Source organism: Physeter macrocephalus, chromosome 20 (assembly GCF_002837175.3).
Source record: "Physeter macrocephalus isolate SW-GA chromosome 20, ASM283717v5, whole genome shotgun sequence".
NCBI lineage: Eukaryota > Metazoa > Chordata > Mammalia > Artiodactyla > Physeteridae > Physeter > Physeter macrocephalus.
This window is the reverse complement of record NC_041233.1, coordinates 5,160,103-5,180,354: the sequence shown is the minus strand read 5'-3', so window position 1 is coordinate 5,180,354 and position 20,252 is coordinate 5,160,103. Positions and strand designations below refer to the sequence as shown.

The 20,252-nt window shown below is 41.6% G+C and overlaps 1 protein-coding gene across 1 annotated transcript in view; it reads left to right on the top strand.

Annotated features, from left to right (window-relative positions):
- Positions 1-20,252, top strand: part of TARBP1 (TAR (HIV-1) RNA binding protein 1) — a 73,485-nt gene that overhangs the window by 33,920 nt on the left and 19,313 nt on the right. The window contains exons 13-22 of the mRNA XM_024115636.3: positions 2,697-2,806; positions 6,014-6,175; positions 8,355-8,542; positions 8,977-9,238; positions 9,343-9,531; positions 10,901-11,082; positions 11,259-11,330; positions 12,630-12,750; positions 13,838-13,948; positions 14,811-14,960. Of these exons, the coding sequence (XP_023971404.2) occupies positions 2,697-2,806; positions 6,014-6,175; positions 8,355-8,542; positions 8,977-9,238; positions 9,343-9,531; positions 10,901-11,082; positions 11,259-11,330; positions 12,630-12,750; positions 13,838-13,948; positions 14,811-14,960 (1,547 nt within the window). The remainder of the gene's footprint in view (positions 1-2,696; positions 2,807-6,013; positions 6,176-8,354; positions 8,543-8,976; positions 9,239-9,342; positions 9,532-10,900; positions 11,083-11,258; positions 11,331-12,629; positions 12,751-13,837; positions 13,949-14,810; positions 14,961-20,252) is intronic.

Genomic DNA, 20,252 nt, shown 5'->3' with positions numbered 1-20,252 from the left:
TTAGGTCCCATTTGTTTATTTTTGTTTTTATTTCCATTTCTCTAGGAGGTGGGTCAAAAAGGATCTTGCTATAATTTATGTCATAGAGTGTTCTGCCTGTGTTTTCCTCTAAGAGTTTTGTAGTGTCTGGCCTTACATTTAGGCCTTTTATCCATTTTGAGTTTATTTTTGTGTTTGGTGTTAGGAATTGTTCTAATTTCATTCTTTTACATGTAGCAGTCCAGGTTTCCCAGCACCACTTATTGAAGAGGCTGTCTTTTCTCCATTGTATACTCTTGCCTCCTTTATCAAAGATAAGGTGGGCTTCCCTGGTGGCACAGTGGTTGAGAGTCTGCCTGCCGATGCAGGGGACACGGGTTCGTGCCCCGGTCCGGGAAGATCCCACTTGCCGCGGAGCGGCTGGGCCCGTGAGCCATGGCCGCTGAGCCTGTGCGTCCGGAGCCTGTGCTCCACAACGGGAGAGGCCGCAACAGTGAGAGGCCCGCATACTGCAAAAAAAAAAAAAAAAAAAAAAAATTTCTGATTTTTTTTTTTTTTGAGACTTTCTCTTTTACCCGTGAATTATTTGGAAATGTATTTAGAGATTTTCCTGTTGTCTTTCTGTTATTGCTTTTTAATTTAATTCTGTTCTAGTCAAAAGAGCATACTTTGTACAATTTCAACTTTTAAAAAATTGTTAAGGTTTATTTAATGATCTAGGTATGGTTTATTTTGGTGACTATTTCCATGTACACTTGAAAAGAGTATGTGTTCTGCTGTTGTTGGGGGGAGTGTTCTATAAATGTCAGTTGTATTCAAGAGCTTCATGGTGTTTTTCAGTTTTGTATTCTTGCTGATTTTAGGATTGTTGAACCCAACTATAATTATGGACTTATCTCTTACTCTAGGGATTATGATGTACATACTTTTTACAGTCAGCTTAGAATTAATATTTTACCACTTAAAATTAACATAGAAATGTTACTACCTTGTAGGTCCCTTAACCTCCTCTCCCCCATTTATTACAGATATCTTACATTTACTCTTGTTGAAAACCCTACTGGACAATGTTATGTTTTTTGCTGTCAACCATCAAACACGTTTTAAAGACTCAAGAGAAGAGTCTGTTGTATTTACTAAGATATTTACAGTTTCTTTTGCTCTTTCATCCCTGACATTCCATGTTTTCCTGTGGCATTGTGTACCGTTTGTTCGAAAAATGTCTTTTAATATTTCTTTTGTAGCAAGTTTCTTGCCAATGAATTCTCATAGTTTCCCTTCATCTGAGAATGTCTTTATTTTGCCTTCTGAATAATATTTTTGTTGGATATAAAATTCTGGTTTGATAGGTCTTTTCTTTCAGCAATTTAAAAGTGTTCCATTTGCTTCTGGCCTCCATGGTTTCTCAGTAGAACTCTGTAGTCATTCACATTGTTTTTCCCCTAGGTAATAAGTTGTTTCTCTGTGCTTTCAAGATTGTTTCTTTGTTTTCGGTCATCAGCAGTTTGGCTGTACCGTGTCAGATTGCGTATTTTATTGATTTGTTTTCAAGTTCACTGATTCTTTTCTCTTGCATCTCCTTTCTATTAATCCCATCTGGTGAGTTTTTAAATGTTCAGTTATTGTACTTTCAGTGATAAAATCTCTGTTTGGTTTTTGTATATATCTTCTATTTCTTTCCTGAGACTTTCTGGTTTTCCATTTGTTTCAAGAGTATGTGTTGATTGATTGTTGAAGCATTTTTTAATAGCTGCTTTAAAGTCTTGGTCAGGTTATTCTAATATCACCATCATCTTGGTGTTTTCATTCATAGATTCTTTTCCCATGTGAGATAGGGAATAGCCCACGCTTCATATACTCAGTTATTTTCGATTGTATCCTAGATATGTTGAATATTGTGTTGTGAGACCCTGGATCTTGGTCAGATCCTGTGGACAATGTTGATATTTTTGTGTAGCAGACAGTCAGCCTGGCTTGGTTTAGGCCTCAATCCCTGATGTTCCAGCTTTTGTGGGTGTTGGTTCCCCTGTCAGTTTTGTTTTCATGTCCTGTGCAGTGCTATCTTGACCTGTGCCCCATGTGTTCCATCTGGTGGTCAGGCTGGGACCTGTGCAGTTCTCTGTTAGTTCCGTTCTGAAAGTCTTTGACGTGCCGAATAGTATCACATCCAGGCCTAGCAGCTCAGGGGTGAGCCCAGCACTTAATAAGCCACTTGCTGGGGCCATTTTCCTGAGCGCCTCCCTCTCTGGATCCTCCTAAGTACTCATCGTCCGGTTGTCTGAGATTCTCCTTTTTCATTCCCTGACCAGAAGGTGGGCGCCCACTCTGCTGCCCACTTTCTTGTCTGCTCCTCCATCTGAGTCCAGTCTGTAGGAGGACAGGAGCAAACTCACTGCTGTTCAGGGTTACTTCTTTCTGAATCCATCCGCTGCTTTTTGCCTTTCAGAGTCTTCAAGTGGCTGTTTCAAATATTCCGTCCAGGTCTTGTAGCTGAATTCAGTGAGAGAGGGCAGTGAGTCTTTGTTGCATCTTATCCAGAACTAAAACGCCTAAATGATTTTTAAGATTAATTGTAGATATCCCCATGGTGTTAATGACTATTATATTGTTAGAATTCATTTTTGTTAAGTGATTCATGTATATGCTTAACATAGGTGAGCTTTTACTAGACTGTTGGGTGTACTTTGTACCAAATAAACTTATTTCTGTCATTTTAGTTGCACATACAGATGAGGTGTTGACTCTTCTTCAGAACTTTGTCATGTCTACCACAGAGAGCATTTCGGAATTTATTCTCAGAAGACTTACTATGAAGGAACTAAGTAGTGTAAGTATGTATTGGAGTAACTTTTCAGTCTTTTCATCAATATTTTGAGTGATTACTGACTGGCAGGCACTGTATTAAGTTGAAAATTAACGTGATAGTTTCTCAAAAAGTGGCCTTTGGGAGCAGAAAAAAATACAAGCTTTGGAGTCTGCTAGTTCCAGTTCAGTCTGTATAACTGACCTTGGGAAAGTTGTAGCTTTTCTGAGCCTCAGTTTCCTCATCTGCAAAGTGGAGATAATACATCTGCTTATTAGGGTTTAGAGAATGTCAAATGGTAAAACACATTGGAAGGACTTAGCATACTGAATGCATATTTGGTCCCAATATCCGGAGATTCTGACTTGGCAGATTTGGGATGGGATCAGGTATGAGTACACACATATTTATTAAGCTCTGTACGTGATCCTGAAATGCAATTAGAGTTGGGAACAATTGATCTGAGGTAAAGAAGGTGCTCTGTGAACGTAGTTATCTTCTGTGTCTCTACTCTCCACACACTTTATTCTTTCTAGGACATCTGAAAAAAACAAAGTTTTCTCCCTTTCTTCAAGAATATTTTGAAAATATCAATTTTATAGAAATGCCTATTATTCTTAATTTGGGGTGGGGTTGAAATCTCTAGGGACAAATGTTGAAGCAGTTACAATCATTAGATTGTCCATAGAGTGAGACAACATACTTATTTTAACAACTTTTTTTAGAACACCCAATTAAGGACATTTGTTTGATAGCTGATAAGCAAGTGTGAAAATATAAAAAGACAAGTTTTATACCGAAGGACTTGAGTTATTGTGATAAGAAGGCAAAGAAAAAATCCTCTGGAGAGGGGAGTGTTTCTCTTTTGCATTTCTCTTAAACAATTGTTAATAATAGTTTTGCTACACGTACATTTCCAAGAAGGCATTTAATTAAGATGTAACTTTTCTTGTTTTGTTCCAATATTGCTTTATTGTTATCAGTATTACTTTCCCGTTTTATTGTGGAAGTTTTCAGACATACACAAAAGAAGTATAGTGAACCCCCATGTACCCATTATATAACATAAATGTTTTCATTTGTTTGGAATTTGAAGCTAAAATTTGCTTTAAAAAGGCAAAGGTTAATGTGATTTTATCCTTCAGATGGAAAGATTTTAAAAAGTAAACTCATTATATAATAGTTTAAAATTATTTTGAAAAATCACTCTTTAATACATTAGGTATTAGAATTCCCATTTAAGCACATTTGTTTGGTAGCTTATTAGAGCTTAATAAAAAATCTCTTCCCCCATTTTCCTTCCCCTCAGCAGCGTGACGGTCAGTATTTAACAACTGGCTCTTGGGGGAAAAGCCCTGATTTGTAGTGTTTATTGGTTTCCGTGGTTGATTTCAAGCTACGCGCACAGGGCCATGAATCAGGGAGAGGTGAACCGTCCCCCTCCCTTCACAGAGGAAACAGCAGCCTCAGCCGGCGTCGCCCCCCCGCTTCAGACTGCCCGATGTCTGCCTCACCCACCCCTGAATCCATCCTACCTGCCTTCCCTCCCTTACAGGGGAGGGAGGCGGTCTGGGTCTCATCCCCTCCCATTTGCTCAGCGACTTTACCCTGTTGATCAGCCTCTGTCTCTTGTATTTCTCACCTCTCCTTTCCTCCTGGATTCTTTCCGTGAGCGTTGAAACAGCTTTAAGGGTCCCTCATCTAACAAGAACCCACTCGATTCTGCATTCCTTCTGGTGCCCTGTTTCCTCCCCTTTGTGAGCTGGTCTGTAAACAAACCCCTCAGCTCCTGTGAGAAGGAGTGGCTCCTTTGTCCTGCACCTGGCGATGCTTTTCAGACCATGTTTCTCTTGACGCCCTCAGCCCCTGTGGACGCTGTTGACACCTCCGCCTTGAAACGCTGGCGTTTAGGACATCACCCTCCTGCTGCTTCCCGTCCCTCTGGCCATTACCCATGAGTGTCCACTCTCTGCTGCGTAGCCTTGGAAGTCAGAGTTTTTCAGGTTGGCCCGGGCCCCTCCTTTTCTCATTCTCTCCTGTCCAGGTGACCTCATCGGCATCCCCAGCTTTAGTTATGCCAGGGACCCTCACATTCGTTTCCACCTCAGACTGACCTTCTGAGGTGAACACCCATTCAGCCAATTGCTGTTTGACAACTCGGGTTGCATTTCCCCCATATACGCTATTTAAAACTGAACTCCTTATCGTTCCTGCGGGAGCTTATCCGCCTTCCCCCGCCCCAGGTTCCCTTCTCGGTGGACGGACATGATCCAGCCGGTTTCTTCAAGCCTAAAACTTGGGAATCCTGGCAGCTTTATCCCCACTCTCACCCCGTGTTCAGTCTTAGCACCAAGCCCTGGCATTGTTTCCTTCTCTCTGCGTTGTATCCTAGCGCTCGGCAAAGCACCTGGCATCTAAGCGTTGCTCAGTAAAAACTGAGAAGCTGAATGAATTCTGTGCTTCCTGTGTGCCCCGGAAGCCTGAGGGTAGCGTAATCGGCACAGCGATAATAAGCAAGGCTATCACTCAGCCAGTCCCTTCAGAATGCTTTCTCTCACTTAATTCTTTCAACAAAAACCCTGTGACGGAGAGATACTACCCTCCCCATTTTACGGGTACGGAATCTGAGGCCCAAAGAGGTTATTAGGTCACTTGCAGTAGGTCACAGAGCTGGTGATGATAGAGCTGGACCGAACACGGTCCCAGTCTGTCTGTGTCTGTGAGTCGAGAAGCCCTGCCTTTAATTCTGTCCCCTTCCCTGCCCCCCATCCAGGTTACTAGCTCTGAAATGCTGGGTAAGTTGTTTAACCTCTCTGAACTTAGGAAAGTGGCACAGTGACCATTCCTTGTGAGAATGGAGTATTACAACTGCCTGAAGCAAAGGAAGTGGCAGTGGCAGTTGCTATGCTTGTTATTGTGATTACTTACGATGTGTTAGCCTGGGATGCAAGAATTGGTGGAACATAGTTTCTGCCTTCCAGGGTCTCATAATCAAGGTGGGAAGCCAGCTGAGTAAGTCGTGCTGAATGCAGAGTCACCGTCTAAGCACAGAGGAGGACGTGCTTAGCTCTGCCTGGGGAGTCGATGGAAGGCTTCTCGGAAGAGATGACTTCTCTCATCAATGTCATCTTTCAGTACTTTTAGATAAACTAATTTATTTCCTGCCTAAGCTCTCATAGCTTTGTGAAAATCATGAACCTTGCTTGTTAAGTGTTTTATTGTTTCTCTTAGGTTTCAGATCTGGATCGTTGCCATTTGTACCTGATGGTATTAACTGAACTTATAAATCTCCACTTGAAGGTTGGATGGAAAAGAGGCAACCCTATTTGGAGAGTTATTTTTCCTTTGAAAAACGCATCCATTCGGCATCTTCAAGAGATGGACCGTGGACAGGTAATCCTCTTTGCTTCAAGGCTTGTAATTATGTTGAGTAAGGCGTACACAGAATACATATTTGACTATTAGACAATATTGTGATACATAAAAAGCATGTGCTGAAATTTAATTTTGAAAATAATATCCTTTGTTCATAATATTTGATGAAGATTGGGACTCCTGTCATAATATTAGGTTCATAATAAAGGTGTGGTGACTGCAATCGTAAAATCATTTAGATACAGATAGTGGATTTTCACTAGGTCTTTTGCCTGGGTACCAGTAAGGGACATTTTAATGTGTCCAGATTCACCAGTCCGGTGTCCAGAGCCTCTATGCTTGGATTTCTACCTCATTTTCTAGCCCAGCTGTTCACAGCATCTCCCCTTCCTTTGCAGAGAGCCCCCTATGCTGCAGTCACACTAGGCCACCGTAGGGAGCTTCAGAGATCACAAGCACAGGCCATATCCTGCCTCATCTGGGCTTTCATTGTGTCCAGTCCTTCCACTGAGAACGCCCTCCCCTCAACATACGCTTGTCAGTATCTGGTGCATCCTTTTCGTCCCCGCCCAAGTTACATTTTCTCTTAAATGAAATTTGATCCATGTCTCATTCTTTTCTTCATTTATCTGTTGTTCTTTATGCCTCCATTTTTGTGCTTTTTTCCATCTTACTTGTTTTTGGAATAATTTATATGTCTTCTCCACTAGATTTTAGTACCTAGAGGCATTTCTGAAACATGATATAATAAGGCATAGTGGTTATGAGCACAGGCTTTGGAGTTAGACTTCCTGGTTCTGAATCCTGGCTTTATCTTTACTAGCTGTGTGACCTTGGGGAACTTACTTAACCTCTCTGTGCTTCATTTACTGCACCTGCGAAATAAGGGTTATAAGGTTGATGTGAGAATTAAAGCAAGCTCATGCATGGAAAACCTTTAGAACAGTACCTGGCACATAGAGAGTCCTCAGTAAATGTTAGCTGTTTTCACTTGACGCACATGGTAAGGGTTTTAAAAATTTGAGCTGAATCATAGTCTAGTCTGGGCTGCTAATTAAAATAGCTACTTGATTGCTTTAATAATCTAATTTTTAAAGTAGTTTTCAAGAACTGTATTAAAAGAAAATTATAAGGAGGACTGATTAATATTTCAGCATCCTGTCTACTACATATTAGTGTATTAGTGTTACAAAAGGACATTGTGAGTTTTGAATGTAGACCAGAATTGTGAACCCATACCACAGTGATTTTTAAAGATTGGCTTACTTTCTTTAGTAATTCACTGAATTACTTTAAGGTTAATAGGGACCGTATTGGCTCAAAAGTAGCCCTAAATTTTATTTCCTATATTGGCAGTGTTGCTAAGTAAAATTTATCTGCAGAGATACTTGATTTTCTGTGCTGGTGGTGAGGGAAGGTATGAAATAAGTAGTAGAAGGTTCCTTTCTGTAGAGATGTTACTGGTGGGCGGTATTTGGGAGAACTGCTTTGGTCTCTCAGGGACGTATTTTCCCTATCTAGGTTCTTACCTGCACTCCTGGCTTCTTGGTTGAGATTATTGACTTTCTCTCTGTAAGAACAAAGCCAAGCTGTCTTGGTTTCCTCCTTTCTTCTCCTACCTGTAGAGTTCCAAGTGCTTTACGTGAAATAACCGACTTATTTAGTCTTCACAATAATCCTGTGAAGTAGATTCTATTACTGTCCCCATCTTACAGATGAGTAAACCAAGGTGTAGTGTGTCCACAGTCAACTGGTGGTAAGTGCAGAGCCAGGGTCCAGACCTAGGCCATGTGGTTCGAGTCCAGCTCTTAACTGCTGTGCTGTGTCACCAAATGCAGCGTACAGCTGACTGAAGGAGTTGTTTATATATATTATGCCAGGAGTCTTTTCTTTTTTTTTTTTTTAAGTCTACTTTAGCCAAACAGTTGAAATAAGACTCACTTATAGGAACGTTGTATCCAAGTTGTCTTTTAGTCTGAATTGCTGAATTTTTATTGCCACTTTGTTTGCCACCAATCTGTACAGAAATGGTAAACTGAGTGATGTATATTGGATTTCCTTTTATTTCCTCTGATATTCAGTAGCAGGCACGAAGAGGGAAAGGAAGGCATGAGATTTCCCATAGACTGGGAGCTCAGGTCCTTATTGGTTAGGATTTGCTTATGTTCAATAAAAGATTGTCCCATTTCCTCCCCAGGAACCGACACTGGGTAGACAGATTCAGAGAGTTGTTAGTATGGCTGCCTTGGCCATGGTGTGTGAGGCCATTGACCAGAAGCCAGAGCTACAGCTGGACTCTCGGGATGCGGGAGCCACGGAAAGGTTCCTCTCCTCTCTCCAGCTCAATCAGACGCTGCAGAAGCCCCACACACAGGAGGACAGCAGGTGTGTTCACCCCTTGGAGAGCAGCATATACACGAAAGGCATCTTTTTTTGCTAATGTTTAAAAATCCATTTTTGTTTGAGTCATTGAGATAATTAGTGGTTGCTCAACCTTACGTAAAGGGTTATGGAAGCTTCAAGATGAGGCTTCAATCAGGATGATGACATATTATCAAATTATTCATCCCTATTACTGGAAACCCATTAACTCTTCTGTATTTAGTTTTCAGTGAATCATTTAAAGTGAGTGCAAGTACCTACTTTCAGTGTAGTTAGGAAATTGAGGTTTATGCGGTTTCCTTGTTTTTTTGGTAGGCAGGATATTTAATAATGACTGTTTAATTTCTCCCCTTGTAAAGATAGTGTACTACTACATGCAAAAGAAATTGAGACAGCCTTAAAGAAGGATGGGGTAGTGACTTTATTTTTTGTCTCAGTTTTTTTGAAGAGTCATCATCTTCCCAAGGATGGGGGAAAATAGTTGCACAATATATTCATGATCAGTGGGTCTGCCTCTCTTTCTTGTTGAAAAAATATCACACCCTTATACCAGCCTCAGAGGATGAAATTCTGGAGCCCATTCTACCTGCTGTTCAAATGCCAATAAGGACTTTGCAGTCCGCACTAGAAGCCCTCACAATTCTTCCTTCTGATCAAGTTTTACCTGTGTTCCATTGCATGAAAATTTTGGTTCCCAAGGTAAGATACAGTGAGACCTGAATTAAAGAATAACCATAAGAACAGACCATCAGTTTCTGAAATTGTGATAATTATGTATTTCTTTTTTTTTTTTCCCCTACCAGCTTCTGACCTCCTCTGAATCTCTCTGCATAGTGTCTTTTGACATGGCTTGGAAAATCATAGCTTCTTTAAGCAACACTCAGCTGATATTCTGGTCTAATTTAAAAGCTTTTGTTCAGTTTGTTTTTGATCCCAAAGTTCTTACCATTGCTGCAAAAATCAAGGGCCAGGCATATTTCAAAATCAAAGAGGTAACTTTTTTAAAAATTGGGATTAAAAAACACGTAACAAGATGTAGCATCTTAACCATTTTTAAGTGTACTGTTCAGTAGTGTTAACTATACTTACATAATTGTGACAGACCCCCAGAACTTTTTCATCTTGTGGAACTGAAGCTCTGTCCCCATTTAGCATCTCCCCTTCCCCCCCACCCCCCGCCTTCCAGCCCCTGGCAAGCACCGTTCTACTTTGTTTCTGTGAACCTGATGATTTTAGAAAAAAGAGGGAACTTTTTGTTTTCATTTTAATTTGTGTGACCTGTAACACATGAAGAAGAAAAGAGTTATATTTGTAATTACATATTAGATTTGTTGTTTTTTATTTATTCAGTCAGTAAATATTTTGAACCTTCTTCAGTGTCATAAGTAAGAACAAGAAAATCTGCTAGATGTAAAAAAGTAGGTGCACAGCGGTAGCCCATGACCCACATCTGCCTTACAAACATATTGGGTTCATATAATCAAATTAAAATTTTTTGAATTAGTTGCCAGCTTTTGAGAATTGGGAAATTTGCATGAAAATCTGTATTTCCTCTTCTCTTGGAAAATTGGATGATCTGGCAGCACTGGTCATTCCTGCATGACAGCAGTGGCCTGGCGGTGGCTGGTCCCTGGCCCCCTCCAGGTGGGGCACACCCTTCCTGTTGCTCCACTCTAGACCGTGGCTAGATTTCTCCTGGACCCTGAGGGCAAACGTCATGTGCCGTTTGTCAGTGCATCTGTGCTGTTGCTTTTCTTGTTCAAGGAAATATTTCTCTGAATATAACCTATCCAAAGGTCTTTCTGGTTTCTGGAGGCATTTGTGTTTACAGTTGCTGATACATAGTAGGGGGCATAAGGTGATGGAATTCCATCATGCCTCAGATTCACATACACTCCTTATCTAAAGGGGAAGATGGAAAATAAATCCATTTATTACCCTGCTGTCTCTGCGTCCTTTCCTGACCCACGGTACACACTTAGAGAGTGGGGCCTCTTTTGTGTTGAGGAAAGGGAGGCCCCTGGCAAGTGCAAAGAAAACTGAAAATGTCAAGGGTGAGGCGTTTTTTTCTCCCTTTCATTCTGTCACTCTGGGCAGTTCCTCTGGGATAGTTCTGGGTGAATATCAGTATCAGTAAAATGTTATTTATTTTTAGTATTAAGAAATGAAAAATTAGCATTCTGTGATTGGTTAGTATCTTGCAAACAGTAAAGAGTTTAATTTTTTAGACTCTATTTATGGTTATGTTGAAACTATCATTTGAAGGCATTCAAGTAACAGTTTTCAGCAACATGAATTTTTCTCTTTTTTGAAAAAACTTAATTGGTCAAAGCATAAAGTAACTGTTGTATTTCATTCCAGATTATGTACAGGATAATTGAAATGTCTGCTATAAAAACTGGAGTCTTCAATATATTGATAAGTTATTGCTGCAAATCTTGGATAGTTTCTGCTTCAAATGTGTCTTTATCTACTGCTAAAAATTACAGCGAACTTGTCCTTGAGGCGTGTATATTTGGAACAGTGTTTCGGCGTGATCAAAGGTAAAAGGTGCCATTATTTCAGCCTCACATAACTTATATTAAGTGTCTACTTGGGTAGAATTGTGTCTTTATTATAAGGCTTTCAGTTAGAAGAATATTGATTAATTTTTAATTTGGGACTGTAATTTTTTTCTTCTAAAACTTGTTGTTCTTTGTCACATGTGTTTTATGGAAAGACTTATTCAGGATGTACAGACCTTCATAGAAAACCTTGGGCATGAGTGTGCAGCGAACACGGTTATTGAAAAGTAAGTATGGAGGGTCCTCCATATCTTGATATAAATGCAGCATTCAAAATATAACATCATATGAGAAACATTCTGTATAAGATATTGCATGAGCCTTCCAAATTGTGTTAGAAATTATATTGCCTTGCTAATATATTTTCTTCAGATCTGTCACTATTTACTGAAATATGACAAACTTTAAAAAAATTCAGTGCGAAGTCCAGCATAAATAAGGAAATAACTGTGGGGAACATAAAATCCCTATCCCTCTTCTTTATTTGAGGGGAGGGGTGATCATCAGCGCACATAGTTTATTTTTTTTTTTGGCTAAAATCCACTATTTAACAAGTCACTATGCTCACGCAAAAATAAAATTACTGTTGGAACAGGCCCTAAAGTTTTGATGTCTGGGATAAGCCTATTATCTAACCGCTGAAATAAATTTTTTGGAGCTTTTTAAAAAGTTTTTATTTTCTCACATAATTTTCAAAACTTTGTGCATAGGTGTTTATAAAGAAGTTAATAAATTGTGTTGTCATGATTCACTTTGATTTTAGAGTTTAGGACAACAAATGACAATTGTGTACAGTTACCACAAAGTGTTTATTATTCTAAGAGTCATAGCTGTGTTTTAAATCTGCCACTCTTCATTAAATATATACATTTTTCATTGTTAATTATTTTAATTAATTTTTTGTTTTCTTGGCTGGTTATAGTATAACAATACGTGAAATTTTTTTAGTTGATGTTTCCAGAATATTTTGATTTCTACTAGACAGATGTTGTTAAATTAAAATGACATTTATTCACATTAATTAACAATTTCAGTGAATTTATTTTTCACCATTTGGATACTGAAAATTCTGGGATGCTCAGCACACACAGTGAGTGCTTTCTGAGCTTGCCCTTCACTTAGAGACGTGCACTTAGAGTACACAGTGACCATAGCATCGAGGTGTTGATGTGTGTTCTTGCCCCTGAGCAGGAGGTGTCTGTGGTCCTCTTCCAGGAACAGTGTCATGAGCCGTGATCTGTTTTGTCCACAGATAAGATATTATTGACCCAGTATCAGTAGTGTGTGCGTTGTTTTTCCAGAAGTCTGGGTGAATTTGTGCTCATTCAGACTTTGTGTACAGGATCTCCTGTTGATGTATTTGTTATCTTCCATTGTCTATCCTGATTTAAAATGCATTGTCATTAAATATGAAGCTACTTAATTTTAGAAAACTTTGGAAGGTTTTGATATGTTGAAATTAATATCTAATGTATTTTTCAATTTTGAAAATGTATTAACATAATCTATCATTTTATATTTTTTAGTACTAAAAGAGAGGACCATTATGTGAGAATTTGTGCTGTCAAATTCCTGTGTTTATTAGATGGCTCAAATATGTCTCATAAGTTGTTTATGGAAGATCTTGCATTCAAGCTATTAGAAAAAGTAAATATGCTTTATTTTACCTTAAAGTATCTTAACTTAGCAGTTCAAGCACTAGCAGTGACGTAACAGAAGTAAACCTGGCAGTTGGCTGAATTTAAACAGCACAGACCATTAAAGCCGGGGAGACCGCTGCTAATGTAGAAGGACTCTGTGCTGCTGTTGCCTTGTGTCTGGTGATGGCATTGCACTGTCCATTTACTGAGGTGCCCCTTTCTTAGTGGTGTTTGTATCAAATTGCAGATACCATTATTCCAAACTTACACAATTAAGGGGCATTATATTCCCTTGCTAATATATATTCTTCAGATCTGTCACTATTTACTAAAATACGATAAACTTAAAAAAATTTTTAGTGCAAAGTCCACCCCTGTGACCCCATGTCTCCCCCTTAACTGGGCACAAGGAAAGAGAAGTATATTTTCAGGTACTTTTTTTACTACGTAAATTTGTATGGTTCCTTTTCTAATTTTAAAAGCAGATAAGTTTAGACTTCCTGGTGGCCCAGTGGTTAAGACTCCACGCTTCCAATGCAGGGGGCATGGGTTTGATCCCTGGTCAGGGAACTAAGATCCCACATGCTGCACAGCGTGGCCCAGAAATAAAAATTAATTAATTAATTTAAGAATAATAAAACTTTTTTTTTTTTTTTTTTTAAATAAGTTAGGGCTTCCCTGGTGGCACAGTGGTTGAGAGTCCGCCTGCCGATGCAGGGGACACGGGTTCGTGCCCTGGTCCCGGAAGATCCCACATGCCGCGGAGCGGCTGGGCCCGTGAGCCATGGCCGCTGAGCCTGCGCGTCCGGAGCCTGTGCTCTGCAACGGGAGAGGCCGCAACAGTGAGAGGCCCCCCCCCAAAAAAAAAAAAAAAAAGATAAGTTAAACAAAAGCAATGAAATTCATTGTTTTGAAAGGAAACCTGGAAAAAGTATCATAAGAAAGTGTCTTTCTTATCCTTCTGCCTTTCGGAGTATAACAGGCTCCTATGCCCTGTTTATACTTTTTAAACTTGAAGTTGTCACTGATTTTATTTTCATTAATCACAAGTTCAGTAGGTAATTTAATATTGCTCCCCCCTCCCCCCCTCCAAGGATGAATTGGTGTCCAAGTCAAGAACTCGATACTATGTGAATTCTCAACAGCATAGAGTGAAAAACCGAATATGGCAGACTCTGCTTGTACTTTTTCCCAGATTCGATCAGGTATAACATTTATTACATTCGTACCTTTAAGCATAATGTTTTCATATGAATAAACTATGTAGTAGAAATTGTCATGTGCTACTTTAAAATTGAGAAAGTCATCTGCTTAAAATTTATACTTTAGTTCTTAAAATTGAAGTTTATTCAGAAGTTTTTTTAATAGAATACTAAGGCAATTAGGTGTTGTAGAAATAAATTGGAAACTGATTTACATGGCCCCATTTAATATATTTTTCCCCTCAGTATTTTATTGTAATTTTAACTGTTTAAAGTCTCATATGCCACGATAAAACTTTAAGCTGTTTTTTTAATAGTGACTATTTCTTAATTAAAATTAGTAACCATTTTCAAAGTTGATAAGGAATAGATTTTAATTTTTCCCACCACAGAAAAGAAATCACTATGTGACATGATAGAGGCTAGTGCTGCTAAGGTGGTAGTCATACTGCGATATATAAATGTATCATCACAAATTGAGAGAGTGGCATGGACATATATACACTACCAAATGTAAAATAGATCGCTAGTGGGAAGCAGCCGCATAGCACAGGGAGATCAGCTCGGTGCTTTGTGACCACCTAGAGGGGTGGGATAGGGAGGGTGGGAGGGAGGGAGACACAAGAGGGAAGAGATATGGGAACGTGTATATGTATAACTGATTTACTTTGTTATAAAGCAGAAACTAACACACCATTGTAAAGCAATTATACTCTAATAAAGATGTTAAAAAATAAATAAATGTATCATCACATCAACATGTTGTACACCTAAACTTACACATATGTCAGTGATACCTCAATAAAATAAATTTTTTAAAATTAATAACCATAACAGTTTAATTTGTGTGCTTTATTTTTCTCAGAATTTCTTGAATAGAATTATTGACAAGATTTTCCAGGCTGGTTTCATCAGTAATCAAGCATCCATAAAATATTTTATAGAATGGATTATTATATTGATTCTTCATAAATTTCCTCAATTTCTTCCGAAGTTCTGGGACTGTTTTTCTTACGTAAGTAAAGGAGATTTTTCATAATTTCTTTTAATGAAGAAAAGATCTTAGCTATGCTGGGAGATTGTTTCACTTTAATAGTTTTCCAGCTGTCAGTTGCCCTGCCCCTAATGTACTGACATCCTAAATTGTGTTTTGCAGGATTTGAATTAATTTAGGAGACAGAAAGCCCTGGCATTTATCTTGAGTATAGCATAATTTTTATTTGAGAGTTCTTCTATTACAGCAAAACAAAGATGGAAAAGGCTTCTGTTATTAAGAAGTAAAGGAAATAGGTGCCTTCTATATTTTTATTTACCAAGCAATGTCTTTGTTTGATCTTAGAGATAAGAATGATGAGGAATTGGGGACTTCCCTGGTAGTCCAGTGGATAAGATTCCGTGCTTCCAGTGCAGGGGTGCAGGTTCGATCCCTGGTCGGGGAACGAAGATCCCACATGCTGCAGGGTGCAGCCAAAAAGTTAAAAAAACAACAAAAAAAAGAATGATGAGGAATTAAATGCATTCCTTACATTCTAAAGAATTTCTTAGTAGGGAAATTTCATATATAACCAAAGCAGAGAGAGTCGAAGGGAGCCCCTACCACCCAGCCAAAAGCAAGTGTCAGTTCGTTTCCATTCTTACCTCCTCTGTACCCTCACGCACACCTCTGATACCCCATCCCCAACGTTCTTATATCTTGAAAATCATTTTTAAGGCATCGATACTAAGATTAGTGATAGAGTTTGCAGTTGCGGGCTTCCTGACAAATAGCAAGTTGTTTCTAAACATCAGTTCTAAATACTTGCCTCGAGTATTTTCTGCTGGTTCCCCAGTTCACCCTTCCCTTTCTCGGTAAATGACCTTGCCTTCTGTGTGTGAAAAGTTATCTCTTTCTGTTTTTTCTTTTCTGCTTCAGGGGGAGAAACTGTTGTTCTCTCTTCCTCATCTGTATCTGTGTCCTTATGTGCATTTCCTTCTGGGACTTTACCCTGAGTTCTGCACTCTTATTCTGTTGACTTTTCCTCCATCCTGCCGTCGTCCTAGTGTCTTCTTTTCCTTCTTCTTTTCCTTCTGTTACCTTCTGTTAAACTTCGAGAGTGAGTATCTTTGCCTTTCTCTCTTGCTCTTCTTAAACCGCTGGGCTCTGCCGCATCTTCAGAAGTCGCACGTTGAGGGCTTCACGTGCAGCTGCAAACAGCCTTGTCTTTTTCTTCATCTTCCTTACTGCCATGCAGCCTTTCTCGTTGACTGTTGCTTTTTTTCTCCAGCGGACTGTACACTGTGGTGATCACTTACTGCGGCAATCCCTTGTCCAGTCCCTTGTCCTTCTCTTTCTATACTCCCTTTGCTTTGTACACCGTCTCTGCTGGTTCGCTGCGTTCCAGCCACCTCCTAGGCCCTCTAACGTAATCACTTCAAACTTCATCCTGTATAACACGAAATTGATGAGCGTGTCTTTGCCTGAAATCCCTGACAGACACACACACACACGCCACTGCCACCACCCCCGCCCACGGTCCTTCACTGTCCCAGGCTCCTCTCCTGAAACCTGGGTGTTGTGATAAACATGGCGGCATCATCTTCACAATGATCCTGAAAAGTAGGTCGGAATTTTTACATTTTACTTAGTGAAAAAAACAGAAGTCCAGAGAGATTAAGTAACTTGTCACACCACTAAGAAATGACAAAGCTCCAATTCAAGTGTGTTTCATTTCAGAAGCTGCGTTCGTCTTCACTGTTCCAAGGTTCCTCTCCTGGCTCTTCCTTCTCCTCTTCATGTCCCTAGAATTAAGAAACATACTTTGACATATTTTCCTGGCATTGCTTCTCAGATCTGTTGCTTTATTAATCTTGTTTGATTTGTCTGCTCTCAAGCGGGTGGGCGCTGCCTCAGAAATTCTCACGGAAGGCCCCTGGCTCTGGTGTGCTTCCAGCCTCCCTGACTCTCCTGTGCCTGGTCAAGCCACCAGTTCGTCCCGTTTTTCCACTCTGCTCAGTCTCTCATTTTCCATAAAGAGCTCTCAGAGCTGCTGTATTCTCTTCACATCTTTTCCTTGTGGACATCAGTCAGGATTTTTCACTGTAAGCAGGTAAAACGTTTGCTGATTGAATCAAAGGGATGGAAGACAGCGGAGATGGGGGAAGTGAGGTAGCTTACACAATGCCCAGAAAGCTGCAGAATCCAGCTTGGAAAATAGGCAGGAACAAGGTGGGGCTCAGTGGTTTCCAGAACTGTAGCCACAGGCGTGCCGTAGAGCAGGTCCGCCGGGGACATTGCTTCACCCCACTGGACGCCTGGTGCCATCACGGCAGTGCTGCAGCCTTGGCCAGCCGTCCGCCTGCCTCCTCTGCCGCTTGCACGGAGTGGGTTCTCTGTGGCCTCTGCCTCTCTGAGTAACGAGTTCTCAACCTAGCATTCAGGGCAGGCGTCTCTGGATCCAGGTCAGGTGACTTCTCTTAGCTGCAAGGAGGCTGGGAAAATGAATGTCTGGCATTTCCAGCTTCTCACAAGACCTGTGAGGTGAAGAATTCCCTGAACTTGGAAGGGGATTCAGAATAGATAACCCCAAACAGGCAGTGTCCACTACACCCTCTTCCTCCTTTATTTGAGGCAGGTGACCTTAGCTTTTATGTTTCCGAGAAAATAGCAGTCATCGCATAGGAATACCTTTACCTTCTCTAGAGCAGTCACGCAAATAAATATATAGGGTTGGCCGAAAAGTTCATTCAGGTTTTGCCATCGCATCCTCTGGAAAAACCCAAACGAACTTTTCGGCCAACCCAATACCTTGTCCATATCCACCCAGGACCGTTTCTCTCCTTTATCAAGGACCCGAGTCTGCTGTTGAGGTAATTCCTCTGCTTGTTCTCTGGTTTCTCTTCCTGTCTGCCTTCTCGGACACCTTAGCCCTCAGTCTCTCTCCTATACCTAGTGTCCCCTTCTTAACCAGATGGTTTCTCATCCATCGTTACGGGTATTGACGCTGAGTGGCTCCTATAGAGGACGCCTATAATCACTTATCTCCCTACCCTGTCAGAGCCAGACTTGCTGAAAGATGTGTGTGTATGCCACAGTTTCGGGGTTTTCATGTTCTCCTCGCCCACAGTTCAATCCAGCGGACCCACCTCCAGCTCGGTCACTTCTCAGACCACCCTTTGCCAGCGTCGGTGGTCAGCCTCCTCCTGTTTCTTCCCATCCATCCATGCTGCAGACGACCTCCTTGTTCCTGGTTCAGTAACACACTTCCCTGGTTCCTCCTGCCCCTCTGTTTCCTCTTTTCTGTGTCCTTTCTGGGCATTTCCTTCCCTCCCCAGCTGTTAAATGTTAGCGCTTCTCAAGGCTGGGCCGCCTTCTTTCCTTAATTTCTCCTTTTATAGTCAGTTTTAGCTGGGTCATGGATTCACTTACTGTCTGATGTGAATGACCCAATAATTTATCTCTCTCTTCCAGACACCTTTCCCTAAGTGCTCCATCAGGCTGGCTGCAGCCACACCCGGCCTGGCCATGCTGGATGGAGCGCAGCCATGCCCGTTCATATATCAGTACATATCGTTCATGGCTGTGTTTGAGCTAAAAGGGCAGAGTCGAGTGTTTGCAACAGACTGTGTGGACCTCACAGCTGTATTTTTATTCACTGTTTGGTCCTTTACAGAAAGCTTTGCTGACCCCCGCTGCAGACATTCTTCTTGAATGTTTATAAATCTTCTAAAACTTGGATGTCTGACACCAGCTGCCTTATATTTGCCCCACACTTGATCTTTTTTCTACTATTGTAAACAGCACCACCATCTGTACAGCTGCACAAAGCAGGGAACCCGGCTCTTTTCCTGACTCTGGCCCACATCCTGTCGCTCTTACCTCCCGAGTGTTTCTCAGCCACCGTCTCCCGTCTCTGCGTTTGGCCTTGGTCCAGGCTGCATCGTCCACTGCACTGCTCCCCTCGGTGGACCACCTGTGTCCCCTCTTCCTCCCTTTCAATCTACTCTCCACACCGAGGCCAGAGCAGGTTCTTCAAAATGAAAATGTGATCAGGTCGTCCACTTTCTTAAAACACTGCTCTCAGAACAAGGACCGAAGTCTTGAGTGGCCTGCAGGTCTCACGTGGCCTGTGCCCTCCTCCCCGTCCAGTCAGTGTGCCCCACGTTCCCACCTCTGCACTCGAGTCATGGATGCATGGATGGGCTCAGTTTTCTGTTGCTGGAACATTCCAAAGGCCAGGGGTGTGAACAACAGCACTCTGCTATTTTTCCTGCTTCTGGATTGACTGGACCAGGCTGGGCTGTTGTGCATGTGGTGTCCACTGGGCTGGGACCTGCAAACAACTTCTTCGGCCACGTGCTTGTCACCTGGGCTGCGGTAGTGGGGACAGCCGAGGCGCCGGGCACCACTGATGCTGCACCTCTCTCTGGTTGCTCAGGGTTCCAAGGACGAGCGTTCCAGGAGGACGCGTCTCGGTGTGCCCGTGCTTTCCCAGCCTCTGATCGCGCCCTGCCGCTTATCGGCCAGAGCAGACGGCGTGCCCGAGCCCCCCAGCTGGGAGGGGCTGCATTAGGGCCTGATTGCCGGGCAGCTCGCTTCAGCGGGGACCCCCCGTGTGGCCGAGTACTGCTCTGCCCTCTTCTGTTCTTTCTCCTCTCTGCCTGCCTGCCTGCTTCTCTTCCTTCAGGTCGCACTTCATGTGTCGTTTGTGTCATTTCTTAAAGGAAGTTGCCTCCCTGAGTACTTTAGATCCCCTTAGTGTGGGTTTTTGTAGCACATAAATAGTTCTTTTTATCATGGGAATTTTAATTTATTGTCTGGTTTGATTTTGTCTTTCCTCTCCATTAGACCATAAGCTCCAGGAAGGCAGGAATCTTAGCTATTTTTGCTTTCCTGTTTCTGCCACAGTAACTGGTCCATGGAAGACAGTCGATAACTACTAGTTACATAAAGGAATTAATCATCTGATTCGCCTTTTGGAACAGTTTCTGAACTGTGATGTCTGTAGTCTTTCCAGTCTACCTGGCCTCCGTCAGTTTTTTAATCATTAAAATAATGTGTAATTCCAAGTCACTATCATTGGGAAGGTTTCCGAATTCCAGTTGAACACTCTTAGAGGTAGCGTTTCATTGAGGCTTTTTTTTTTTTTTTTTTTTGCGGTACGCGGGCCTCTCACCGCTGTGGCCTCTCCCCGTTGCGGAGCACAGGCTCCGGACGCGCAGGCTCAGCGGCCGTGGCTCACGGGCCCAGCCGCTCCGCGGCATGTGGGATCTTCCCGGACCGGGGCACGAACCCGTGTCCCCTGCATCGGCAGGCGGACTCTCAACCACT